Source organism: Hippocampus guttulatus, chromosome 4 (assembly GCF_054856545.1).
Source record: "Hippocampus guttulatus isolate MCC_2025c chromosome 4, RoL_Hgut_1.0, whole genome shotgun sequence".
NCBI classification, from domain to species: domain Eukaryota; kingdom Metazoa; phylum Chordata; class Actinopteri; order Syngnathiformes; family Syngnathidae; genus Hippocampus; species Hippocampus guttulatus.
The window spans coordinates 22365541-22392639 of NC_141264.1; the positions used below are offsets into that span (position 1 = coordinate 22365541).

General features: G+C 42.2%; 3 protein-coding genes across 4 annotated transcripts; all 3 read left to right on the forward strand.

Annotated features, from left to right (window-relative positions):
* The first annotated feature begins 246 nt into the window (after positions 1 to 246).
* On the forward strand, positions 247 to 5206 carry lyve1b (lymphatic vessel endothelial hyaluronic receptor 1b). 2 transcript variants are annotated; one of them, XM_086109276.1, is made up of 7 exons: positions 247 to 385; positions 684 to 768; positions 1584 to 1746; positions 3229 to 3368; positions 3600 to 3920; positions 4540 to 4618; positions 4886 to 5206. In XM_086109276.1, the coding sequence occupies exons 1-7, from the start codon at positions 287 to 289 to the stop codon at positions 5094 to 5096; spliced, it is 1098 nt and encodes a 365-aa protein (XP_085965402.1). In that variant the 5' UTR covers positions 247 to 286; the 3' UTR covers positions 5097 to 5206. The 2 variants fall into 2 exon arrangements, with proteins under 2 accessions (XP_085965402.1, XP_085965401.1); XM_086109275.1 differs by having other exon boundaries at positions 249 to 385; positions 4537 to 4618.
* A 261-nt stretch (positions 5207 to 5467) lies between these two features.
* Positions 5468 to 9312, forward strand: rlig1 (RNA 5'-phosphate and 3'-OH ligase 1). Its single transcript, XM_086110195.1, has 7 exons — positions 5468 to 5680; positions 6256 to 6373; positions 6459 to 6554; positions 6840 to 6956; positions 7122 to 7322; positions 7765 to 7934; positions 8050 to 9312. Exons 1-7 carry the CDS (start codon positions 5591 to 5593, stop codon positions 8236 to 8238), a joined length of 981 nt encoding a protein of 326 aa, XP_085966321.1. The 5' UTR covers positions 5468 to 5590; the 3' UTR covers positions 8239 to 9312.
* Positions 9313 to 10564: 1252 nt separating this feature from the next.
* LOC147206650 (centrosomal protein of 290 kDa-like) lies at positions 10565 to 25742 on the forward strand. The gene is made up of 34 exons (XM_086108512.1): positions 10565 to 10669; positions 10972 to 11049; positions 11465 to 11522; positions 11601 to 11647; positions 11724 to 11858; positions 12399 to 12452; positions 12645 to 12791; positions 12872 to 13054; positions 13128 to 13217; positions 13875 to 13997; positions 14084 to 14207; positions 14481 to 14665; positions 14813 to 14975; positions 15057 to 15157; positions 15221 to 15287; positions 15944 to 16117; positions 16185 to 16525; positions 17324 to 17336; positions 18022 to 18134; positions 18407 to 18580; positions 19180 to 19326; positions 19573 to 19680; positions 19978 to 20177; positions 20252 to 20465; positions 20845 to 20982; positions 21720 to 21932; positions 22722 to 22864; positions 22962 to 23060; positions 23601 to 23703; positions 23769 to 23903; positions 24346 to 24423; positions 24978 to 25039; positions 25543 to 25628; positions 25693 to 25742. The coding sequence occupies exons 1-34, from the start codon at positions 10565 to 10567 to the stop codon at positions 25740 to 25742; spliced, it is 4251 nt and encodes a 1416-aa protein (XP_085964638.1).
* Positions 25743 to 27099: the final 1357 nt, after the last annotated feature.

Sequence of the window (27099 nt, forward strand, 5' to 3'; positions counted from 1 at the left end):
CTAAAATAAACATGTCACCAAGGTGTTCTCAACTAGTCACTATTCTCGAACACCTCACCAGGGAGACGTCCTAATCAGATGCCCGAGCCACTTCATCTGGCTTCTCTCAACATGGAGGAGAAGCGGCTCGACTCTGAGCCCCTCCCACTGTTGACCGAGCTTCTCACCTTATCTCTAAGGGAGAGCCCAGACACCCTGCGGAGAAAGCTCATTTCGCCCGCCTGTGTCCGGGATCTTGTTCTTTCGGTCACGACCCGTAGGTCGTGACGTTTCGCTAGTCCTCCAAATGAACTTTGCAGTTAAGGTGAGAAGAACAACGGGAACACTATGGCGGAAATTCCAGTTTTCCCAAAGGGCATTAAGAGCTGACCAAGCACAAAAAAAGGTGAGGTGGGGTGGAGGACAAATCCATGATTTTCAGACAGAGACTTAACTAAATCATATTGTAATGATGTCCCATAGCAGGAAACGACTTTAAAGAGAGTTTTATTTGACAACACAACAGCAACAAGATAGATAGCAGTGCAGGTCCTGGTGGTTATCTGGTCAGTGGGCCACGCTGCAGATTTGACCTCCACTTCCTGTTTCCTCCCATCAACCGTCGCGTTCGCTCCGCTTTTTTGTTTGTCTGCCTCATATGGCAAGCCACTTGAGCATTTTGGCTTTGTCTCCTGGCTTGGTAGAACATCGCGGTGGCGGTGGACGTGACCGCTTCCAACATGTTGACCTGTTTGTTGACGCTGACACTCACCTCCACGCTCCTCACAGGTACCCGGATAAATGGAGGCTACGCTTTGAGCTCGGTGATGATTCTGTCATGGGTGCATGAATATGAATGAAGAGATCCTTTAAATGCGAATGATTTTGGACAATTCATTAGGAACACCCGAATTATGTTATGATCCTGTATACAGTTGTGGCAATAAATGTATCTAACCTGTCAAACCTTTTTAAATGAGAAAAATAAGACTGAATGGGGGGTCCATGTCATTGTTTTCTTGATTGTTGTGTTTTATTTGATGATTGTGCTTTTGTGAACTGCTGAAGTGTTGAACATATTTTACAAATTCTCGTCGGGAAATCTATGAGCACAGCTGTCCGCTGTAGATTAGTTCCATTAGTTAGGGGCAAGAGCCATTTCTTCTTTTTTGAGGGGAGGAGCGTGTGTTGGGTTTAATAAGTTGGGTTTCAAGTAAGGTATGCCTAAAGCACCATGAAGCAGCATTTAGCTGTTATGCTGCATGCAAATGGAATAAGATGCCAACAGATGTGAAGTCAGACCCAAGTGTGAATGCTTTGAAGTGCAGGTGAAAAATCATGCTTGGTTCTTAATTTAATTATTGTTTGTTGTGTGAATTATTTTTACTCCATGTACAGCACTTTGTATACAGCGGTGTGTTTTTTTTTAAAGTGCTCTATAAAGTTGAGTCATGTTGAGTAGTCGAATGTAAAGACGGTATTTATTGGATATCTGAAAATACCCAAAAGAAGCGGCCAATCGGAACTGGCGTCCACACACAATTTTGTGACGTGTCAAATATGAATCCAATTCTGGACATAACATTTATGCGTTCTGTCCGTAGCCTCCCATGGTCAGAGCGCCGCCGGGGTCTTCCTGTTTATCGAAGGCGGAGCTTACACCTTCAACTTTACCGCAGCGCCTGCCGCCTGCCACTCACATCATGCCACCGTGGCCACCATCGCCAACGTGGAGGAGGCGCTGCGCCACGGGCTGGAGACGTGCAAGTGTGTGTCTGGTTTTAGAACAGTTCGGTTTTGTTTGTTTTTAGAATTGCATGAGGTAAAGAATACTTATGGGATACACCACGTTGACTCATGTGGCATATTAACGACTTTAATGTTCACTTTAGAGGTATGACCTTATGAGATGAATAAAATAACCAAAAGCATGATTTTCTTCTGCATAAAATTGCCCAGGTGGCATGGCGGTCGACTGATTAGCGCGTCGGCCTCACATTGCAGAGGTACAGGGTTCGATTCCGGCTATGGCCTTCCTGTGTGGAGTTTGCATGTTCTCTCCGTGCCTGCGTGGATTTTCTTCGGGTACTCTAGTTTCCTCCCACATGGCAGGTTAATGGAACACTCTAAATTATCCCTCGGTGGAATTGTTCGTCGATGTGTTGCCCTGCGATTGGCTGGCAACCGGTTCAGGGTGTCCCCCGCCTACTGCCCGAAGACGGCTGGGATAGGCTCCAGCGCCCCCCGCGACCCTAGTGAGGATCAAGCGGTTCGGAAAATGGATGGATGGATGGATGGTTTTAAGCCTTTCAACCATTCCTCCTGGTTTACGTTAATTCATTTCCAGTTCTGGTTCAGTTTAGCGTGTATGATTTTTCTCTCTAGAATTCAGACACTTATTCATTTGCGCTGCTATTTTGCTGTTCAAAGTCAGATGTTCTCCACTATAACGCGGTTCCAGTGAAATCCATCACCCAAGCACTTAATTGCGGTGTTAAACGCGCTAGGGGTGCCAGTCTTAAATTAGCTTAGTATTTAGCATGGCTTCTCCATCTTTTCTCGTCATCAACTTCAATTTGTGACAAACCACAACAACTAATATCATATTAGAGGGCTTATTGACCGCAACCCTGAGCTTTTTTTATTTAGTTGATGTAGTAACATCATATGGTGAGGAAATGACAAACTCTGAAGTGCTCTTTTGAAACTCACAAAACAGCACAAAAACACATACTGTAACTTAATGTTGAAAATGTAAGTCAGGGAGTAGTTTTGAGATATGCTTGGTGGCCCGCTGTCCGCAGGTTGCCCACCCCAGATTTAGATTAAAGTGAACTCGTCACAAGATCAAAAATCAGTATGTGGCTAACCACATCTTCTGAAATGTGACATGAAAGATCTGTCAGTATTTTTGCTCTTTCAAATGTTACCTGTGGTGTAATTACCGGTACGTGCCGCCTCAATCAGGAGGTACGGTGGCTTTTAAGCATCTAAACTTGTAGTTTTGATATGAAGAGACCAGTCCGTTTATGAGCTTGAAAGTAGTTTTTACTCAGCAGCACCAAGAATGTGTTACAGGCTTCCTCGTGTTGCCAATCAACCCTAGAGCTCCCGCGACACCTTGTGGACGGGTGGTATAACAGCGGGTTAGAATGGCCTATGTAATTGGGACATTACCAAAATAATAAACAGATCTACAAAACTTAAGCTGTGAGGTGTTGTAGAGTGACGTCTGCGACACCTTCCCAGGTTCGGGTGGGTAGCGGAACAGGTGGCCGTCGTCCCGCGACTGACAGCGAGCAGCAAGTGCGGGAATGGCAAAACGGGATTGGTCAAGTGGAATGCCAGGCCGGAGCAGGCCTTTGGCGTCTTCTGCTTCACTGCGACAGGTATTAAGTGTACAAATGCTCGGAGGGAGAAAATCAAGTCATGCTATCAACCAGCTAAGCTAGCTCTTTGGGACAGATATGATTTATTTCAAGAAGTTGTGCACTTTTTTCCTTTTTAAATTATTATATTGATCGCAATTTTTTTTTGTATTGATAACTACTGGGAAAACTGGTTGTCGACTACCAAACATTTGCAATTAATGCACAGTGTGTTTTTTTTCTGCTCAACAGCCACCCCGCCAACATTGACCTCGTCCACGACAACGCCCATTGCACCTTCACTCCCATCCTCAACATCGCCGCCTTCCTATTCACAGACGACGACCACAACAACGCCACCTGACTGGACGTCCCATCAAGTCCCTATCTCCACTTCCTCTTCAGCTCTTCCTCACCATGCCTCTTCCTCCTTCTCTTCCGGGGATGCTCTTCCTTCTCATGTCATCACTTCATCACCCACTTCCTCTTTCTCCTCGTCCTCATCCTTCACCTCAGCTCCGACTCATGCATCTAATCAGCAAACCCAGAAGCCGGCCGAGGCACCCTTGAAAGGTATGTCTGAAGTGAATTTATTTGTCCATGGCCGACATTTATTGATCAGTGCTTCAAGATGCATTTTTTAACATTCCTACACTAAATGTCTCATTTAAAAAAATATTTTTGTACTTTGCACTTCCATCTACTTTATTTTTTAGCAGTTGGTAGTTTGTTTTACATATTATAATATTTTCTTTTTTTTTGTCAGATATGTTTTGGCATTTTCCCCAAATAGTTTTCATTTAATATTTTCTTTTTTATCAAGTATTTTCATTATAACACCAGGCATTATTTTGAAATATTTGTAATCATTTTCTAAAAATTTTGAAACCCTCTCATCCCCCGCAATATTTTGTCTTCCTTTCCTAATAATTTGTGTTGTATTATTTCTATGAATTTTGTATTTTATTTCGTATTTGGTTTTTTTTCAATCTAATATTTGTAGTTTGAACATTTGATCTAAATGGAATTTGATGGACTGTCCAGCCTCTGTTTACAATAAAAACAAAAAAAGTTATTTCTGTTGTGGTTAAGACTAGACTTGCAAAGAAAAGTCAAAACACACCATCTGTTTTTAAACTTATGATGCTCGCTGAGATAGTCTGTTTCTCTTTTATTCATTTATTTTTAGCAGTTTGGATGGCGCTCATTGTCCTCGGCATCGTTTTCATAATGGCGGCAGTGGCTGGAGCGTTGTGTTACTACTACAAATTGTAAGTTTAATTCATTATTACAGTATTAGTATGAACACGAAAGTAAGTTTTTGTTGTCTAGTTGACATTCTGTTATTGGGAGGGAAAAAAAGTGTTGGCAAAGCATACACTGCTCTCATGGTTTTGGATCAAAACCATTAGTTACCAATTTTGATGGGTTGTTTCATTTTATATACAGTATAAATCCAAAGAGTTTGGTGGGGGAATTAAAAAATAACATTATTTTTGAGATGCCTAGATATTTATTATTCTCTTCTTCTGGGAAAGGAATAGTGGGCCCTGTAGGTCGCAAGCCCTGCAGGGGGATGATGTGGAAGCCGAGATATGGAAGCCAACCAACAGCCGGACGGCTCTTCATCGAGAACACGACTACCATGACGACGAGCAAGAGGAAAAAGAGGAGGAGGAGGAAGGAGACGCAAAGTACTCCAGTGACATCATGCTTTGTGTGAACCCATTAATGAGCGGAGTTTCATGAAAATCTTATTTCATCAATCCTTTTCTGACAGTCATTGTCAATCACAAATATTTTTATTGTATGTTCTAATACGTTTTTCAAATAAAGATTTTTTTAAAGTGCGAAATGACTGCCACATGATGACGGCCATCTGTCGTGCATTCCGTGTCCGAAAATACGTCAGATGTCATGTCACGATTATCAAGAACAACGAAAAAAACACAACCAGTGCTCTCCCCCATGTCACCACGCTGGACGCAATTGAAAGGTGCTTATAAATAAAATGTATTATTATTATTAGTGTTATTTCAGATATTGTGAAGCTCGCCTGTCATGCGCGAACAGCAAAAAGTGACGTGACACGACACTACGAATCGTAGAAGAAGGCGCACGTCACGTGTCCGGAAATACTCACGCTGGCTTTCAATCAAAATACGGATCTCCTCTCCTACTCGGAATACTAATCGGTTAAAGTGTATTTTAATAGTTTTATTTATTTTGGCAGGGCTGGCAATATGCGACGTCTCGGCTCGGTTCAGCAGAAGGTATCATGTGTTTTTATGACGGAAGTCAAAGAAGAACCGTCCAAGAAACGTGACTGCCAAGTGAGTGTGTGCATGACGAGAAAAAGCGACGATGAAGCTAATGTGTTCAACGACGTTAACGTGGGATTGATTGCCTGTCATTGTGAGTGGTTTGAGCCAGAAACTGTCCTACAATCTTAAATTTGCGTGACGTCCGAGCAAGTGTCACGATTTTGACCCACCATGTTGTGTAGAAAGTAAATGGTCCTCATTCATTACCAGATTGTTGCATGTTAAACCTCATCGCCCTTTATTAGGCAGTGGCAGAGTCATGAGCCTTTTTTCAGAGGTGTTTAATAATAATAAAAAAAAAAGATTAAAAGAAAAGGACCTGCTTTTATTGGTGCTTTTCACACAAAACCCTGCAAAATGGTATATTGTGGTTTGTTTCTCACGCAGCAACACGGCTTCATACAATTAGAATGAGGGGTGTTAAATACCCGCCCTGGCCCTTACGAATAAACAGTACCTCAAAAGTGGAATAGATTTAATACCTTGTCAGAGCCTTTTGAACATTGTTGGTTTCTGGGGAAAAAGGCAAAAAATGTGAGGTTCAGTCAAAGATTCTCCTTGTGCTGATGTTTTATTTTTTTAAGCCATTTCACATGGTCGCCACCACCATTTTGAACCCTGCCGTGCTGGAAGCTGACATCAACAGCGCACTGGCCACAGAGAAACTGGACGGCACCTGCTGTTACGTTACGCACTACAAAGGTGACAATTCCTGGCAAAAACCCTCGTCACATTTTGGCCAATTGTGGTAAAAAAATCTGTCGCCCCCCCCCCCCTGTCCTTTCAGGGAAACTGCACCTCTGGGCTCGACTGGACAGGAAAGCCAATAAACAAGCAGAGAAGAGATTCAAGAAATATCAGTATGCCCACAGGAGCTCCAAAGGTAACTTAGTGAGCGTCACAAGCCAGTCTTTTAGAAACAATGAATTGTGAGTATGTCTGTGAGGTTGTAGTCAGGTTCTTGTTGACTTCTTTTTCTCAATTCAATCCATCATAATCCGATTTGGACAGACGTTCTCGTGCACGGGGGGGCAAACTCCAGTCCTCGAGGGCTGTTATCCTGCTTTTTTTTTTCCATCTCTCCCCACTCCAACACACCTGATTTTGTGATAGCTCGTAGTTCGTGTCTCTTAGTGTCTTAGAAAGGTTTTTGTGGACTGTGTTCCAGGCTTTACGTGGAATGTGGAAGAAGACTTTAAGACGGTGCCAGACACGTGGATCCCGGCTCACGGAGTCAAACATCAGAACGGTCATCCCGTCCCCGATGAACATGGACACATTCCAGGTCTGCTGACTTTTCAGACATTATGAAAGGGGCTTCATTTCATGTCAATGCCGTTTATTCAGAACAGCACAGCGACATGGAAAAAGGCATACAAGGCGCTTCATACGAAAGTCTTTTAGACTGAAATTATGCCCCAACCGCACAATGTTTTCCTGTAAATGTCAGGTTGGGTTCCGGTGGAAGATGGCAATAAGCAGTACTGTTGGCACTCATCCGCGGTGGATTATGGTGCCGGGACTGTGCTGCTTCTTCGTCCCTCTGCCAACAACGATTACGACACGTTGGAAATCGCCGCTGTGCCGTTAACTGACCTCCAGGAACAAACTCTGGAGCTGATCGGCACCAACATCAATGGAAACCCTTATGGTAGTCATTGTTTTATAATTTCGTTTGTTTTATTGGCTCAGAAATATCCAAATTGTGGTACTCAGTGGCCATAAATTTGTCAATTTCATTGAGTAGTCATTTGATTTATGACCATACCTTTTTCTGACCCATCAATCATAGTCAAGTTTCCACGTTGTGACGAAATTTAAGGTGATCTTGTTGCAAGTATCTCTTAGTGCCGTAGACTCATCACATTATGTCAATCTGTGGCAGTTATGATATCATCTTAGTCAGGTAGTCATTGATTTATGACCCTCTTTCTTGAAACCCCTCACTCAAAAACCAATTTAATCTGATGAATTGTGGCTATATTTAGCAGTATCTTGTAGCTAGCATCGCTCACTGGAGTCGAAACAAATTGTAGTGCACTCTGGTTTTAATTTGTTTCAGTAGTTATGAATTTATGACCACGTTTTGACAGCCTTGGGATGCAAGAAGCAACCCATCCACTTGCTGGTGTCCCACGGGAGTGTCCGCATCCAAAACCCTTCACCGGTAAACTTCGAGCAGCTCTACTCGTGGTTCTGCAGCAGCCCCGAGGGTCTTGTAGAGGGTATTGTGTGGCACTGTGGTGACGGCTCACTTTTTAAGGTGAGGTGGCGGCACTTGCAGCTAAGCGGCGTAAGCTATTGTAGACTACGAATACATTGTCACTTTGTGCTCCTTGTTTTACAGTATTTTGAGGATATTCTCTCTCTCTCGGCAGGTTCACCGCCACCACCTGGGCCTGGAGTGGCCAGCAGGGAACACTCACCTGGGCAGCAAGCCAGTGGTGGTCCGTGTGGGTGGGACAGCGGTTGCAGCGGGCGACAACAGCAAGAGTCTGTTTGCGTCATTATCCCACCTCAATGGACACTGTTTCAGCGGCCTGCGTGACATCCACTTTGACTTGTGAAAACAATTTTCAGCACATCCAAAGGCCGAGAAGCATTCACACTTTTTTATTTTTATTTTTTTTTTTTAATCATGGCTGCCAAATGGAACTTAATATTTCCTTTTGTTGTATTTCTGCAATTCGTGTCAGGAATATCACACACGGCATTGTGGCATGGCCACATATGAGACTCAAGTGGAAGGCTTATTGTCATTAAAGACGCAATATTCGATCATTTCAAATACTTCAGATTGGACATAAAATTGTGTAACTACCATATGTCAGAGTCTTGGAGAAGACACATCATTCTTAAAGGCAGCTTCTCTGCAAATTCCGGGAGAAGAAAATGTTGTGAAGCTCCTCGGAAGATAAAAATGGGACGCACACAACATTGTGGAGCAACCATAGGTTGAAGTCCATGGCAGTATTAATCGTCAATAAAGACACTGTCTCGACGCCACACGAGATCATTTTTAATACTGCAGATTACTTGGAACAAATGGAGCCACTGCTTCTCAGACTCTACCGAAGTGCTAGTTATCACCAAAGACGTTGTCTTTTAATACTGTAGATTGGGCCCAACAAATAATTGCCAGCTGGATTGTAAACATGACCGCGCACACAACGTTGTGAAATGATTGCATGTCAGCCTATTGGAACATGAACACATGAAAGATGCCATAAACGTAGGATCCGAGTAAAATGGACTGAAGTTGCTGGAACATAACCGTGGACGCACGCAACATTGTGGAGCGACACTATAAGTTTGCTGCAGACACTTTTTGAGAAAAATGCCCCGTTTACTATTGCAATTATTCTCAGTTTTGTGCATGATCACAATGTTTCAACTGTTAAAAAAAAAAAAAGTAATAATAATAATAATACAAGACATTCCGTCATGGCTCAACCTGACTGAAAACATTACCTCCTTGATAGAAGTAATATTGAATCTGAATATTTTGCTACTAAATGACAGTTTTTGTTGTTGGTTTTTTTTTTTAACACAGAAAGTTGTTCCAATTCATTGTTGATATCTACCCTGTTTAAATGTGTAACCGTATTGCCCTCAGAGTAAACAAGAGCTTCTCATTGTGATTCTTTGGTTGTTACACGCCCAAAACTAGACAATATGTACTCCCTCTTTGCCATACTTCACTCTGGATATCATGTCAACACAACCAGACAAGAGGCTCTGGTGGGAATAGATTTTTATTTGATCTTATCAAATGAAGACAAATTCTATCAATCTGCTGATAAATTAGAACTGTATTTGGCAGATTTGGTGCGTTGTAAAACACCGTTAATCTCTTGTCGAAGGTCAGCTTGGAGCGACTCCCTTGAGCCTGCCGAGGAAAAGATGTTTTATGGTTATGAAAGCATAGCTTGCTATTTTGACACAGATGAGGTTAAACGTGTACCACATTGGTTTGATAAGTTCACAAATTGTTGTAACTTTATGCAATACAGAAAATAATAACAGTTTTCAAAGGCATTTAATGTGAATGCCTGTTTGAGTAATATCTAAAATTTATGTGAATTGAAATTCGTAGTTTTGTCAACTTCTGGGCCAGGTTAAGCGGCTAAGCTAAATAAAGAGTAAACGTGACGTTTTAGTATGACCACCTGTGATTGGCTCTATAAATGGAAATGACCAATCAGCCCTTAGATTCTTAGAGACTGAACATCGATTCAGGTCAGGTTCAAGAACTCTACAATAATATGAAAATATACACATACATTTTTTCCCCTTTGGATATTATTAGACCTTCATTACAAGTCAGCTATTGTTTTAATCTATAATACTAATTACAATACACCTACAATTGACACACTGTCATGAATGATTTAAAAAGTAACGGCTGCTGTAAAAGTACCCTAGTGTGAGTTCCTGTTGCTCATTTAAGAATAATGTTGCAATGCGAACAGTATTAGCTTGGAAATAAGGATGGATAAAAACGTTTTTTTCTCTATTTGTGATAATTTATTGACTTTTAAAAAAAAAACATCTATCTATCTGTATATACATTTAATATGCCTTTCATGAAGACAAGCTTGGAGCGCTTAAAAGTCAAGGTACCACTACACCACTAATGTTGAGACATTTTTATCATTTCATAGGAAGGACATCCATATTACTAACCTGGTCTCCATGATGTCATAAAGGCAAAGCCACAAGAACATAGGGAGTGGTAATGTATTGTTAATGTATATAGTGTGATTAATCAAAGTTATGAGCAGAACTCGATGGAATAGAATAATAATAGAATAGAGAAAAGTAAGAAACTCAAAAAAGTTCATTTTCATTTATTCCTTTTTATTGGTGGTTTTGGACATTTCAGAGCTCAAAATGCCTGCTGCTGTGGAGTGGGATGATGTGAAGAAGCTGGACCCGGCGACCCTCCATGAGCGTTACAAGGATGAACTGGACAGCTTCATCGACCTTCTCACCTCGGTAACCATATGTAGACTCGCTTCGGTGTCACGTGAATTTGCGATTCTGCACGTGTTTGCGATTATTTCAAGGTGGATGCTGCTGTGAGCTGATTTTACGGGACAACATAGGTACTACTTGCTTGCTTATTATTGGCAGCGCAACTTGCTTAATGGTCAACATTACCTGCACATCATCTATATTCTCAACTGATATTTTTTGGACATGGCTGCTGGCATTAAAAAACATTCCAAAGTTTAAATGAATCATTTGAACGGTTACATGTTCCTTACTTTGGCCTCTGTGATGTGTTTGTGTTGGAGGCAGAAGAGTGGGGGATGGAGCGGCGAGCTCAGGAGGACGTCGTCCACATACTGCGAGTGTTTCAGGCCTTGCTCAAGGTGCTCCACCTCATGTGTTCTCATCTGTTGCGTCTGAACCTCATTCACACTTCATTAAAATACTTGGAGTTACTCTGCTCCGATATTCGCCAGGCCTTGTTGTCTCACCTCAAATAGCTGGGAAAAGGATGCGTTTAAAAGGTGTGTGTGTGTGTGTGTGTGGGGCTGTGGCATGTAAAGCTGTCAAGTTTACATGTAAATCTGTGAGTGTGAGCTGTGGCCAACAGCAGGTACTGCACGTGTACTTATTGTGCTATGTTTGGCTGCATGTGAAGTAGTTCCGGTAAATCCGTTCGCGACACCCTTTACCTTTCACCGATGACTCGAACGGACTGGGCCGGCCCGAAACGCTGACGGCGCCTCATTGGCGGATTGAAAATGCCCACCTGTGGTAATTGCGACCTTGTCTCCTCAGATGAAACATCAGGAAGCGACTTTGGCCGAACAGTTAGTTGAAGAGCAAGAGAAAAATGGTTTGTACGCATGCTCAACGGTTTTCAAAATAACGTGCCATGTTGACATGGGTTCCAATGATTCTCTGTGCTGTGCAGAGAACACGCTTCTCACCAAGGTGTCCAGACTGGAGGAAGAACTAACGGTGAGCACCGTGAGGATGCTCATATCTCGTCGGTGGAATATCAATTCATATGTTGGCGCTCTTAACTACACCTCAGTATGCCGGCACTGGTCCAGAAAACCGCTTTCTGAGGAATGAAATCCGGCAGCTGAAGGGCCAGCTGGGGCGCAAGGAGGAGATGGTCAACCAGCTGAAGAAAGAAATAAAAAGAGAGAAGAAGACGTCGGAGAAGGTATGAACATCTTGTTAGAAACATTCGATCGTTTACAGCTCTGGACAAAATGAAGGGATCACTGCACAATCATCATTGTCGCTGATCTTGCTATTTATACGTCGGTTATAAAAGGGGACCTTTCTGTTTTATTCTATTAACTGATGACATGAATTACACGTTCCTCATATGTGATTTCTCAAATTGTGATTTCGAGCATTTATTTGTAGAAAATGAAAAATGGTCCAAATAACAAAGACACGGTCCAGTGTTATTGGTTACTCAATCTTTCAGGGGCTCAATGGTCCAGATTTGTTTTACTCTGCTGTCTGCTGCCAGATTTGCATTGCAAATGAGGATCTGTAATCAACTGCCTTAGCTGAATAATTAAAGGTTTAAATACAGTTTTAATGTTTCATTAATTTACAGAACAGTAACTATGGACTGCTGGTTATTTCCCCCACAATAGGAAACGATATAAAGAGAAATAATTATTCCAACTTCATCATAAAGCATAAAAAAAAAAAATTAAATGCCATTTTCCCTTCATATCTTCCATAGCTATTTCTGCGAGCGGAGTCTGCGGAGGAAGACCTGAAGATGTTGAAAAGAGAGGTACAGCATATGGCATTTGGCTGACCAATCACACAACTCGGTTGGTGCTGAAAAGTAAACACAAGCATGAAATGGAATTGAGTTGGCGGGTCGATCAAAGAATACATCTAGAAAAAAAACATCCTGTTTGAGCTTGAATCCAAAGTCTTGTTAGCCACGAGGTCATCTAAAAGTAAACGCGTCCTGGGTCAGAACACGCAGCTCCAGCAGGACGTCGACTTTTATCATGGCGAGTTGGAGCTTAAGGAGTCGGATGTGTCCAAAGAGGAGACTGCAGAGACTCAGCAGAAGCTCATCTTGGCCAACCGACAGCTCTCCCAATGCATGGACGAACTTCAGGTACCCGACTCACCACCTATGTCTTTACATCGGTGTTTTGGTGTTCATTTTATTTATCTTATTTTAATTTTTTTTTTTAGCAAACGGAGGACGAAATCTTGGGACTGAAAGCGGACAACCTCCGCATGCAGAAATGTGTGACGGAATCCACCAAGGAGATGGAGAAGATGAGTGATGAGTACAACCAGATCAAGATGGCCGTCCACCAGTGCGACTCTGAGACCGACCAGCTGCGGAAAGAGAGGGATCGCGCCGAGCTGCAGGTCAACGCCGTCCTCAAAAGACACACTTTTTCATCCACTTTTTCAATGTTGCTGACATGTGCTTCCTGTGTAGGTCAGGGAGCTGACGCAGAAGATTACTGACATGGCGGAAGAGGACGACCCCATTTTGGCAGAAGTGGATGCTAAAGTTGAGGAATGGAAGGTTGGTGGTTCACTTTTTTGCGTCCCTGAAGCTTGTTTCAGTTCGTAACATGAACTCTGGCAGGCCCACATAAAAGTGTCAAGAAGTCATGTAACAGAAACAGAAATTTACCATTTTAGTGTGAAGTGAGCCATTTTTGATCTTTTCGTTTGTTTTCGGTGGCCCTTAAAAAATAAGCTACCGTACTTGCAATCGGTTCCGTCGTGCCCCCAACATTTATTTCAAATTCAACCCCTAACTCCAATTTAATTTAACAACATGAAATTTGGTCGTCAGGTCTGTCATGAGTCGACCGACAAAAAGTTTAAAGAAGCCAAGCCTACAGAGACACGATGAGTCAGCCATTTTGGTTTGAAGCCGCCATTTTATCAAGCAATCCGAAACGGGTGGATTAATCTTCTTATTTCTTATTCCATGAACACAAAAATCAATCAGAATACAACATTTACATTCATGAGGCCACATAACATTGCAAAGAACCTTTTTGACTTGACTGCCACTTAAAAAAAAAAAGAACAACAAGTAAACTCCACAAGGGCAGAAGAAATCCATTCGGTTGCTGAACGGGTTGCAAATGTCTTTGTCTTCACGGGGTAAGCAGATGTGTGAACCTGCATTGCTGCTGCGGAACCTTGATGATTTGATATTTATTCACAGAAAGTGCTGTCGGAAAAGGATGAGGAGATTATGTTGCACCAGCAGATGATCCGTGACCTTCAACAGAAGTTGCGCCTAGCCCAGCTGGACATGGACAGAAACAACAGTCTTGCCTTGGAGCAGGTATGGTAGCCACTGTTTTACTCTGGCGTCCTCTCCTGAACATGCCCCTTAACGAAGAAAAATATCGACGAACAAATGCTCGGCAGGCTTTAGAGGAGAGAGATAATCAGATTAAGACGCTGAGGGAGCAAGTGGAGCAGTACACAGACGAAATGAAGACGCAGACACTCTTCATGGAAAGTCTGAAGTTGCCCAAAAAGGGAGGCGGAAGTGAGTGATTCGAGTTTCTGAACACGACAAAGCCAGCCGTGATGAAAATTGGTTCTTAAAATGGATTTGGCGCTGTATGAAAAGTTTGCTCAATGAACACGTAATGAACACATACCACAGGTTGTCCATTTTATCCTGAACTGCTTATTGGACTTAAAAACTAGGGCTCGACCGATACGGATTTTTTTTTTTTGCGGCTGTTGCTGACTTTTGGAAAACAAAAATACAGATTACAGATTCACTGAAAAATATACAATGCAATACAATTTATAGGTGCATTTATGGACACTCAAGCACTGGTCCAGGAGAGAAAGACGGAGGAGCTTTTGTCCAAGTGGGACGCTGCCGAGATGAGAGCAACAGAAGCGGAGGAGGCTTTGAAACAAGCGGAAGATCACGCAGAGGAAAAAGATCGGGAGCTCATCGAGGTCTCCAAGCGCCTGAAAGCGTATGAGCGTGTAAGTGGACGACGGCACACCAAAGACACACATGCGATGCCATCGGTGTCGCTGCGTGTCCAATCCTTTCAGAGTTATTGTGAAAAGCTCAAAGACAAAAGTAGTTGGTGATGTTTCATGATGGAGGGCACTTTCTTTGTATTCCAGGGCATTTACGGCCTCGAAGAAGCCATCAACGAGATTAATGAGTGTAAAATTCAAATCCGAAGGGGAGAGTTGGAGTTAGAGGCCGTGACCAAAGAGAACAACCAAGTGTACATAACAATCAACCAGCTCATAGAGGAAAATGAGGACTTCCGGGAAAGACTCGGTGATGTTTAAAAAAAAAATTAAATCACATTACGACAACAATTCCGCAACTCTCTTGACTCTCTTTGGTTTCCTTTCAAAGGCTATGAACCCAGCCAGCAAATCGACCTTAGCGAGTTCAGGCGAGCCAGAGGTCTTAAACAACGGCAGTACAAAGCCGAAAATGAAGTCCTGACGAAAGAGGTCAGTACAAGCCAAAGTTCGTAACAGCTATTTTCTTTCTGTTTACGCTCACTTCCTGTTCAGATTGAACGTCTTGAAGAGGAACGACTAGTGATGAAGAAACAAGTTCGACACCTCGCCAAACAAAAAGGTTGAACTATCCACTTGTTCCTCAGGCGCTTGGTTTGTCCTCCACTTAAACCAAATAAGCGCCTCCCTCAAAATGTCCTATTCAAAAGTGCTAATCGGTCATGATCTTATTTCATAGATGTTCTTGTTCACACACGTACATGAAAGCGTTCAACTGAGCCCCTTTGAATTTTGTTGCTAACAAAAACAGCAGCACCCCTACTCAGCATACACCTTTTAAGTTACGGGTTCACCCAATCACAAATAACCTTTTTAAGGCAAATTCATTCCCCTAAAAAATGGTCATAAATGATCTTTAACTCCAATAAAGCTAGTGAAAATTCACAAGAGGCTCACCAGGCAGATATTGCATAGAAAACCACAACATGGTCACATACTTTGACAACTTGGGGCTCATCTCATTTCGATACTTGCAACTTTGGAAGTCATCGCTCCATGGAGAAGGGATGAGTCTTCAAAAAACAACAACAAAAAAAACAAGTGCACAGTAAATGCGCTGGGGTAGCTATTTTGGTTGAAGTTGGACATTTTAGCGCCATTAGGGAGTGGTCTTTCAGAAAAGAACTATTTGTAGGGATTTTGATCCAATTTTTAAAACGTTTTAGCGCTTTGTTTAGTTTTTGTCTTCAGTCTTGACCTGTATTTGTCTCTTCTCAGGGCTGCCACCATCCAAGTGGGAGGAGGACGATGACGATGTCATCCACACTGTAAAATGGCTCCCAACTCCGACACAAAACATCACCACACCCATGATTGAAGAGCCCCAACCTATGTTTGACATTTTGAAAGACAAATTGTGTCCGAAGGTTGGCACTTGGAAAGAAAAATTGTGTTCCATTAAAAAAAAAAAACAACAAAAAAACAAAACAAGGCATGACCTTCTGTTTTCAGGTTGAAGTTCGGGAAGAAGCGGTGACCATGTCAAAGAGGGAGGGAGAACTCAACAGATCTCAAGTTAGGGAAGAAGCGGTGACCCTGTCAAAGAAAGAGGCAGAACTCAACAAATCTCATGTTAGGGAAGAAGCGGCGACCATGTCAAAGAGGGAGGCAGAACTAAAAAAATATCAAGTTAGGGAAGAAGCGGCGACCCTGTCAAAGAGGGAGGCAGAACTCAACAAATCTCAAGTTAGGGAAGAAGCGGCGACAATGTCAAAGAGGGAGGCAGAACTCAACAGATCTCAAGTTAGGGAAGAAACGGTGACCATGTCAAAGAGGGAGGCAGAACTCAAAAAATATCAAGTTAGGGAAGAAGAGGCGACCCTGTCAAAGAGGGAGGCAGAACTCAACAAATATCAAGTTAGGGAAGAAGCGGCGACCATGTCAAAGAGGGAGGCAGAACTCAACAGATCTCAAGTTAGGGAAGAAGCGGCGACCATATCAAAGGGGGAGGCAGAACGCAACAAATATCAAGTTAGGGAAGAAGCGGCGACCATGTCAAAGAGGGAGGCAGAACTCAACAGATCTCAAGTTAGGGAAGAAACGGTGACCATGTCAAAGAGGGAGGCAGAACTCAAAAAATATCAAGTTAGGGAAGAAGCGGCGACCATGTCAAAGAGGGAGGCAGAACTCAAAAAATATCAAGTTAGGGAAGAAGAGGCGACCCTGTCAAAGAGGGAGGCAGAACTCAAAAAATATCAAGTTAGGGAAGAAGAGGCGACCCTGTCAAAGAGGGAGGCAGAACTCAACAAATATCAAGTTAGGGAAGAAGCGGCGACCATGTCAAAGAGGGAGGCAGAACTCAAAAAATATCAAGTTAGGGAAGAAGAGGCGACCATGTCAAAGAGGGAGGCAGAACTCAAAAAATATCAAGTTAGGGAAGAAGAGGCGACCATGTCAAAGAGGGAGGCAGAACTCAAAAAATATCAAGTTAGGGAAGAAGAGGCGACCCTGTCAAAGAGGGAGGCAGAACTCAACAAATCTCAAGTTAGGGAAGAAGCGGCGACCATGTCAAAGGGGGAGGCAGAACGCAACAAATATCAAGTTAGGGAAGAAGCGGCGACCATGTCAAAGAGGGAGGCAGAACTCTACAAGCGCCAGTTCCAGTTTAAACGTAATTACAGTTGTTATCCTCCATTTTGGTTCCTTTTGCCAAACCTTTATTAATATTGCCTTTTTATATCCACCCATCCATTACCTGAACCGCTTTTATCCTCGCGAGGGTCGCGGGCGTGCTGGAGCCTATCGCAGCTGTCTTTGTGCAGTCGGCGGGGGACACCCTGAACTGGTTGCCAGCCAATTGCAGGGCACACATAGACAAACAAACATTGACGTTCACCATCACACCTAGAAACAATTTACAACCTACTATATGTTTTTGGAATGCGGGAGGAAACCGGAGGACCCGGACAAAACCCCCGCAGGCACGGGCAGAACATGGAAACTCCACACAGGAAAGGCAGAGCCTGGAATCAAACCCTGCACCTCTGCACTGTGAGACGGTCATGCTAACCAGCCAATCACCGTGCCGTCCTATTACCTTTTTGACAATTATATTATCAGTGGACCGTTTGTTTGTTCATAATTGCATGCATACGAGGGTTCGCAAAATGTGGTCCATGGGCCACATATGGCCTGTTTTGTTCGTTACTCCGGCCCACAGAGAATTTACATCAGCAACAGTTCTATGATATCTGCCCAGACGCTTTCTTACAATATATACCTGAAAGTCTTTGTGGATGTCTATGCGCTCTTTTTTTTCACTCATGTGGTCTTCTCCTGTGTGTGTTGCCTAAAAGTGGAGCAGCTCTCCAAAGAGAAAGGTGACCTGGAGGCCGCACTTAAAGACGTCCTCCAGGCCTTGAAGACTAAAGACACCACGAGCATCCCCAGTCTGAAAAGGCTGACCAATGTAAGCACCAACATGGCATGGAGCTGGCAATATGGCTTAAATGTCCTCCCTCCACCTAAAAAAAAACTTCATTTGGGAGGAATTTGCTTTGTCTCTCATGATACCACACAAGCTTTGAGAAATGATTTCCCCCTACCAGTTGCTAACTTTGCAAAATGCGCTGCTTTTGTAAACTATGTTGTTAGCGAAAGCAGCTAGCTAAACATGAAATGACCCATAACTGTTTGAGTTATTATAACCCATGATTTTGACCACCTCCTATTCCTCATTAGCATAACCTGAAGGTCTTTGCCAGTGACATGGCGGCGAGCCTCCAAGAGGAGCATTTGAAGGCCATTCAGGAGAGGACGAAGGCCGAACAGGAGAGCAGGAGGACCAGGAGGAAGCTTGACAATCAGGAGCAGAGGCTTCAAGAGATGAAGGAAACCTGCAGATGTTTGGAAGAGGTACGACTTTCCCACCCAACTCCCATTTGTATCTGCCAGGAATCAACATTTTAAAATGGTTCCCAGGTGTCTTAACGTGTCTGTGAAATGTTTTTCTCAAAGATCCAGCTTTCCAAAGATCAGGATTTGGAGCACACACACACAATTACTTGCTGAAATTCGACTGTTAGGAGGGACAGCCTTGTTTCATGCCCCTTAAATTAAGCATGCCCCATAAAATGATCTGCCAAATAGCAAGAAAGTCTTCCATTAGTATGACGCTCACGAGTGTAGCTAGCGAGTTGCGACCAGGCAAGTGGCTTCTGGACGTATAGCCTCGAGGGTGGAGTCTTCGGAGTGACGACCTGAAAAAAACAATCGACATTTCCACTATTAAAGGCAGGACTTTGTGCACATGTCAATTAGTGTGCAGATTTGTGCATGTGGTGCATGCAGCGGACACATGGTAAAACACAATTCCCAGAATTGGAACATCATGACGATGCATTTTCAGAAATGGGTAAATGAGAAAGTATTTTCCTGTTTCATTTCACAAAAGGGAATATCCAGAGACCCACCTATTTGTGAATACACCATTAAAAATGACATTTTCCATCCAGAAACTACAAGACAAGTCCAGCGAAGAGGCAAACAGCCATGCTGCCCTGAAGCTGGCACACAAGTCCGTCAAAGATCTCCAACGTCGACTCAACAATAAAGAAGACGTGATTAAAAAGTACCAGAACCAACTGACGCAAGTGGGAAAGGTACATTTGACACAAAGGGGATCGGTCCGACTTAATTGATGCTTTTTCCTTGCTTAGCCTTTGCTATGCTCCACAATCTCCACTGTTTTCCACAACCTTGACTCAACAAATTGTGTGCGGTATCTACATTGGATGAATTTCAACTGAGATTAAACGCTTTTTCTAACTCCGCCTCGGGCTAGCGGACCTCGTAGCTAACAATACACTTTTTAGCAAACTGTGTTCTATCGTTGTTGATGTCATCAGGATCAAGAAGAGATGATAAAAACACACGCCGAGGAGATGAAGATGCTGTATCAGAAGTTGGACTCCAACAACAACATGGCCCTGGATCGTCTCAAACGGCAAGCAGCGGTGCTGTACTGATTCTTACTTTTTGAACATCATCATAACTGACTATCCCAAAAATAACTGTAGTAGACCTTTGCTATTCGTGGGGATTCGACACCAACACCTGAGGCAAACAGGAAAAATCCTCGACTCTCTGGCACTCCTTTTTAGGGAACTCTGAATAAACAAAGGGCATAAATACATGATGATAATTGTTGCTACTCATATCGTGGAGGTGTGTTTGAGGGAGCCCAGTCATGGCGGTGGCGGTGAATATCCAAATGAACCCTTCAGTGTTCCTTGTTTGCTTCCCTCTCGCAGGAAGCAATGAAGAATCCCAGCATCGGCGCCTCGACGACCAAACATCTGGACCGCGTGAGTGAGTTGGAGCAGATGGTGGCCGAACAGGACGTGTTGCTCGCATCCGTTAACAGGAAGCTGAAGATGGCCGCCGCCGAGTCGGAACGACACAAGGCAACCGTGGAAATACAAGCCAAAAAGCATGCCGATGAGATCTCCAGGTGATTGTTTGTTGTTGTTTTTCCTCTCTTCTCGCAAATAGCCCGCATGTGCTAACTTGTTCGATTTGACGAAGGCTGAAGAGGTCTCACGCGGCGGAGTTGGAAGATGTGAGTTTTGAGACCAAAGACCAAAGGAGCCAAATTGCAGATCTGAAGAAGGAGGTGGACTCCCTCCAGAACGAGCTGGAGAGCCAAAAGGAGGCCAGCGTTATGTCCGCGAGCAACACCTTGAAGAACATGGTGGAAAGCCTTAAGCTGCAACTGGTCCAAAAAGAGAAACAGATCAAGGTTCTCATTCTCATTTTCAACATGTTGATTACAAAAGCCGGGTCAAATGCATTTTCATTAAGGCCTCATCGTAATTATGGTTTCCCTCAGTGGGCCAATTGGGAAATAATAAGATGATTGAGCCCACTGCTGCTTGGATTGCATTTGTCAAAATCACATACCACAGAAAATGACATGCACAGTTCAGTTCCTTTTACATTTCAGTCAAGATTTTTGGGGGAAATGGCATTTGTTGGCATTAAACCGATAATTTGGCACTCTTCATTTTTTTTTTCAGAGTTACAACTACAGTACATTTGCGCAAGTGACCCTGAACCTTACTGTCATAAATATTGGATATTGAATTCGAAACTCGCTTTCATCATGCTTGTTTCCTCAGGCTCTCAGCAAAGTTCTCATCGGAATGCGGGCCCAAGTGGCGTCTGCCTCACAACAACAAGTCTTGGTGAACACCGCGCAGACCGAGGAGAAACTCAACATTCAGAAGTTGGTTGACACGCACACCAAAGACTTGAAAGTGAGCTTCAAATGTCACCAACTTGCCATTGCGGACATTTTCAATGTGCCTGTGACTATTCTCATTCATCAAGCTCGGTGCATTCTCAGAATGAATTGAATTCATTCCATGACCTCGTTTGTAATCCGTAATGTTCATCGACTGAAGTAATGTTTCCCATTGAAATGAATGGAAATCAAATTAATCCGTCTCAGCGGGCCCCCCCAAAATGTTATACATCCCATTTTATCAGCGTGTGTTTAAAAATACATGTCGTGCAATCGAGAAATAAGTGAAAACACACTATTATGAAGAAATAACTGCTCATTAACTTTTAATTTAGGAGTTGAGAAGGGGAAGCGTCTTCTACTACACACGGGGTAATTCAGATTCAGGTATTTTTTTCGTTTGTCTGTTTTCCAATTCATGGGTTGATTTTGGGGCAACAAAATTGAACCAGGCAAACTTCTTTCTTTTCAGATTTTATTTTTTACCTTGTTGTATTCAACATAAAAAAACAAATTAACCCATGCTGGAGATATGATCTCGCAAATCCTACAACTGGACGAGCGGTATTATTACAGTGACCATGAGCTACCCTTGAAATCTGGAGACAGTTACATCTGTGAGTGGGTGAAAAGTGCAGTCGGCATGCACACGCAGCGTCAATGCAAAACCGAAAAAAACCCCACATTGCATAAGAACATAACGGCCCATATCGAGTGAGCGTCGGATGTGTGCCTTCATCTCCTACGCAGGCTCAAGTGCAGGAGCTGAACAGTCAACTGGAAGCGACAAACGATTCATCCAGAAAGAATGACAGCAAGTTGAAGGTTCAGGTGGACAACCTCAGCAAGAGGCTGCTGAATAGCCTCAGCGTTCAGAAGGCGCTACGCACTCAATTGGAGGAGAAAGAAAAAGAGTTCCGTGTGGTGGAGAAGCAACTCAAGAACCGCGTTGACCCCATTCAGGTTGTTTAAGGAGTGTGCAGTAATGTCGTGGGATATTCGGGCGGTGCCTCACACATCACTAAGGCCGACGTGACACATTGTGTATCTTTATTCACTGATGCCGTACGTTCACCATACGTATAAAGCTGCTGTGATTCCATTCGCTCCAAGAATGAGGTGATACAATTCCCTCCATTAGGAATGTGATTCATAGAAATTATTCCGAAACCAAAGATTATTGTAATTGATGAAAACTAAAATTGAAAAAAAACATTTTCGTTTACAAAATACAAACGAAAATGCTTTAAAAAAAAATTAAACCTACCTGAAGTACATCTTGCATTTGTAAAACTAATGATAATTATAGCAAAAGCATCCCTCATTTTCATCTGGTTATACGAGCTTTTGGGGTTCATTTTAAATGAATTAATTTTGGTATTATACATCTGTAGTTACAAAAGAACCAAGTTCAGTTGTTTGTAAATTGTAGTTGACTAGATTACACAATATCTAGTAATGTTTTTTTCCGCCTGCATTCAACATTTACTCGATACATATGAACGATTAAAGCGAAGACTAAAACGAATAAAAAACTAAAAGCATTTGCAAAATAAAAAATAAAAACAAACTTGCTGTAAGAACCAATTTTTCACTGAATTTCAAAAACAAAAGTCGTAACTCCAGTGAAAAATCCCAAACTATTAGAACCCTTGTTCCCAACACTGATCGTCAACCTAACCTACCATTATAATTTGCACCATTCTTCACTTCCAACTTTATGGTGCTCATTCAGAAAACTTCTTTTTCCAGAGCAAAGAAAAAGTAATGCAGTGGGAAGAGGCTAAGAAATGGCGGTCCAGGTTGGATAAGGTCAAGCGCCTTCTGAAGGACAAGGAAGAACAAAACTTCTTCCTGACCAGGCAGCTCATTTCTATAAAGGACCTCTATGCCAAGTCAGTGTGGCCACTGGTTTACCAGCCGGATGACAAAAGCTTTGTATTCAAACAATCAATAGCGATTCGATTGACAATGTCGACTGTGTTTATGCAGGCTGGAGCAAGAAAAGAACGCAACACCGAAGAAGACCAAGGCAAGGCCAGTGACGGCTGATCGGGTAGCAGAGAAGGAGACTCGGCAGATCCCGGCCAAGTACGCATCCGTCTGTCCGTCCTAGCAACAAAACGCTTGTTCTCATTTGGGTTACTGATTAGTTGGAGGTTATGCGAGCTGTCTTTGGGCAAGAGGGCAATGTCGAGTCGCACAGCCCACAATGACCTTCACGGATGAGTGCAATCCTTTATTGTAGACCTGCTGCACACACTGAAAAAAAAATGATGGGAATTATTCAATTGTATTTTGTCAAATGGCTGCACAACAAAAAATCATCAGTTACATTTTTTTAATACATTGACCGATTTTATTTTGTGCAACCACTTGACGAAATAAAATTGAGTAAATTCAACACTTTCTTTGTTTTTATGTATTTACATCATATTCATGTGTATATATATTTATTAAATATCAATATCAATTAATATTAATGCTCTTAATATATGCCCTTGTTGGCTATCATGGTGTTACTCTACCCAATGCAAAGCATTTCGCAAATTTTACACCTTTTACTGCTTTCCACCAGTGTGCCTCGCTACTCGCAAGCTATTAACATGGTGAATATTAATCATCTTGCAGGCCACAACAGCCAGTGAATGCCGAGGAAAAGAATCAGTCCCTGGAGGAGAGACTGCGATCCTTAGAAGAGCACATTTCGAACAAGTCTTCAGCATCACCGCTTGTGAGTTGTTTTGTTTTGTGTTTGTTCCCAATTCTTGGCCCATTTGGATGTTGCGTCCGCTTCAGGTGCCAAAGAAAGATGCTGAAGCTCCCTCGCCAAGTGACGGATACCTCAAGAGAGAGAACCTCAAGCTAGCCTCTGAGAATCTGGAGCTGCGCCTCCAGCTCGCGCAAGCCAACATAGACCTGCCGAGATTCAAGGTACAGATGAAAGAAAAAAATGGAACAATTATTTCAAAAGAAGGCTTCAACACGAACATAAAATCAATAATTCTACAAAAACAAGTCATTCCAATTAGAATGCTCTTAATTCTAATGCGATTGGAATCACATCGATTAGCATCCAATTTGTTTCACCCCAGTTACAGGTTGGTACGATATTGCAGTCTTCGATTCGGTAGTTACGATGCGTTGCGATTCTTCTCTCTAAATCATTACAGTCTGATATGAGTCACTCTCTTGTCAATGGGATTCAGTTCACAATTAGCATGCAGTGCAGTTCAATATGATTCACTTGAATGAACATTTGAAACGTGCCACTCTAGTTAAGATGTACTTTGATTCAGTAATTGAGTCGAGTCACTGCAATTGCGATACGATTTACGTTGATGTAATTCACACTAGTTTCTATTTATTTCCTCAGCGTAAAGTTGCAAGTCTGGAGCAGCTGTGCAGTGCACTGAAGAATGACAATGCTGAAAGTCTTTCTCAAACATGTAAAGTACGTGGAAATGATACTGTGTACTGGTGAAGTATTTGGACGGTGAGGAAGTTGCTTGTGGTCTTTCCTTGCTTCACATCTCCAAAAGAGAATTGGAAGAAAAAAAATCATGAACAATATATGTACACACACATACCTGCATTTAACAGGGTACAAGTCAAATACTTGTAAGATCCTGAAAATTGAAGTAAAGTGGCTGTCATTCATAAATGATAAATGGCATATTTTGTGAAAGCTCTCAGACGAAAGGCTACACTTGCCAAAATCCACTGTAAGGGTGAATAGTGAGTCAGTAAGAATAAGAATAATAATAAAACCTTTATTTGTCTCACAATGGAGAAATTCACGATCTACAGCAGCAAAATTGGAGGGGTGAAAGTAGAAAAAGAAAAAGTATTTGCATGCACAAAATAAATGTTTAAAACAAAAAGAACTGTACACAGTACAGATTGCAATATAAAATATAAGATATAAGCATACATGCTACTGCAACGTTTGGAATATTTCATTTATTGGTCTCAAAATGGTGTGTGCATTTATTGTTTCATTTTCAGGCGGATACGTTTAACATTGCTGACAACGTGGGGGCGGACACAGACGCCACAGAGGAAGTCAAGTATGCATTTTTAAAATGTTTTTTTTGGAGGAATGTCACTCCCATATGAAGTTCACTGTAAAACTGACATCGAAATGTTCATCCACACCATGTCATTTTCCATCCATTTTGGTGAATTGAAATTCATGATGTAATAGGCGAAATGATATGGAAGTGAGTGTAGGTGGCACGGTATTCACACATTATTTATTTTACATTTGTTATTTATTACTTATATATTTACAAATGACTGAAAAGGGTTGAAAATTGCTCTCTATGATGATGCGATGATAATGGATGAACAAATATGCTGTTTTGGGGGTCTCCTGATTTTCCAGTACAGTTACAGTTATCTTAGATGTTTTTTTTTTTTGCTATAAGCTATCATTGGCGATTTTTTTCATAATACAAAAATGGCATTTGAACAGCGGCGTGTAGACTCTAAATTCAGACTTGGCTTATCTTATACACTTTAAAAACCCATAAATAATCGCTGAAAAAACAGCTTCCATTTGTGTCAATAGCAAGCTGAGTAAAGACAACGCAGCACGAGAACAAAAGCCAGGCAAGACCAGCGATCCAAATGGAGAGATCCCTCCAAGCAACATAGGTGACACTCCCGCACGCGGTATACTCTAGTCCATTTTTTTAAGCATTTACTTTTTTTCACTTAGATACCAAGGAGCCAAGAGGTCCCGAGCAGGCGGCTTGCAAGCAACTTTGAAAGTTACAGGAAGGATTTCATTGATTCATAATTTATCGCCATTCAAAGTATTTTTTAAGATGGTAACAGAGGGAATTCTCTGCAGATTTCTTGTAACGATGGTAAACATACTTCATTTGTGACGTTGGACGGTTTGTGCAATAAAAAATGTTTTTAGGTCATTTTAGATTTGAAATTGGTTGCTGATAAATTTGGTATTTTATCGTATAACAGGCACATTGCAACATTCATTATTTGATCACCCAGAGCATACCTGACTTAACTACCAGAGTGGAATGCAGTAGTAAGTGGCTGCGCTAAACTAACTACTAGGTGTCTGCAAGCTTTGTTGGACTTCGGACGGACCTTTTCCTCTCCGCCGTAGTGTGTGAACGTTCTTACTTGCCTTTTCAACAAAAAGAGAAGAATTATGCCAGGTAAGCGTCTTAATTATATATATATATTTTTTACAATTTTTAATTATTTACAATTCGGTAACTTAGTACATCAATTGTGAAACGCGCTAACGATGAGCATAGCAGCTAACACGTCACGCTAACCAATTAAACCGTATTTTATCATGTATGTATGTCAATTGATTTCGCAAATTTGGACCTAAACTGGGATTATGTGTAACTCAACGTGTTGAATGAAGCAATTTGTATGAACTATTTTAAGGTCTTAAATTGTGACAGGACAGGTAATGAGAGGGGGATTGTCCTTCTTGCTAAAAATAGTAACATCCCATGCGTTCGACCATCTTGGTAGGCTGCTTCGCCTTTTCATTGCAAACGCCAGCATATCAAGATTCGTTCATGCGACTAGAATATATTTTTGTGGACAATCTGTAGGGTTCGAGAGGCAGGCGAGTGAGCGGTTTATTACGTTTGATTGGAGATTTGGATCCATATAAACTATCACGAGCAAGACTGGACTGCTGAATCGAAAGTAAGTACTGCTCAGTGTCTCTTCTATCTATCTGCATTTGTCAAGAGACAAAATCATTCCAAGTGTATTTATTTTAATGTTACAAACACTTATGTCAATTTAAATCTAATCAGGTTGTAATGTAGGAAGTACAGCCTGATAATCTTTGGAAAGCGGTTTGAGCATTCATTTGACATATAGAACAGTACTTGCATACTTAAGGTCCATGTACTAGTACACACTTTGTCCTCACTTAGTAAGACAATTCAGTGGACTAGTAGGGTATCGAAAAACTATAGAACAGATTTATGGTGGGCTATCGTAAAAGTGGGCTGAATAATAAACATATAAGCCAAAGACATGGGTGAACTTAAAAGTACCCTGTTGTCAGGTAACACAGTTTTGCCTTACGAGTAACACGTACAGTAGTTGTCCCACTCCCACATTGAAG

Excerpts from the sequence above, each read along its gene's own strand:
- lyve1b (XM_086109275.1), top strand. The coding sequence starts at position 287 with ATGAACTTTGCAGTTAAGGTGAGAAGAACAACGGGAACACTATGGCGG. Across the intron at positions 3,369-3,599 it reads CTTCTGCTTCACTGCGACAG|CCACCCCGCCAACATTGACC; the intron begins GTATTAAGTGTA and ends TCTGCTCAACAG. Across the intron at positions 4,619-4,885 it reads TTGTGTTACTACTACAAATT|GAATAGTGGGCCCTGTAGGT; the intron begins GTAAGTTTAATT and ends CTTCTGGGAAAG.
- rlig1 (XM_086110195.1), top strand. The coding sequence starts at position 5,591 with ATGCGACGTCTCGGCTCGGTTCAGCAGAAGGTATCATGTGTTTTTATG. Across the intron at positions 6,957-7,121 it reads TGAACATGGACACATTCCAG|GTTGGGTTCCGGTGGAAGAT; the intron begins GTCTGCTGACTT and ends TGTAAATGTCAG. Across the intron at positions 7,935-8,049 it reads GTGACGGCTCACTTTTTAAG|GTTCACCGCCACCACCTGGG; the intron begins GTGAGGTGGCGG and ends CTCTCTCGGCAG.
- LOC147206650 (XM_086108512.1), top strand. The coding sequence starts at position 10,565 with ATGCCTGCTGCTGTGGAGTGGGATGATGTGAAGAAGCTGGACCCGGCG. Across the intron at positions 19,681-19,977 it reads GTCTCAAACGGCAAGCAGCG|GAAGCAATGAAGAATCCCAG; the intron begins GTGCTGTACTGA and ends TCCCTCTCGCAG. Across the intron at positions 20,983-21,719 it reads CGCACACCAAAGACTTGAAA|GCTCAAGTGCAGGAGCTGAA; the intron begins GTGAGCTTCAAA and ends TCTCCTACGCAG.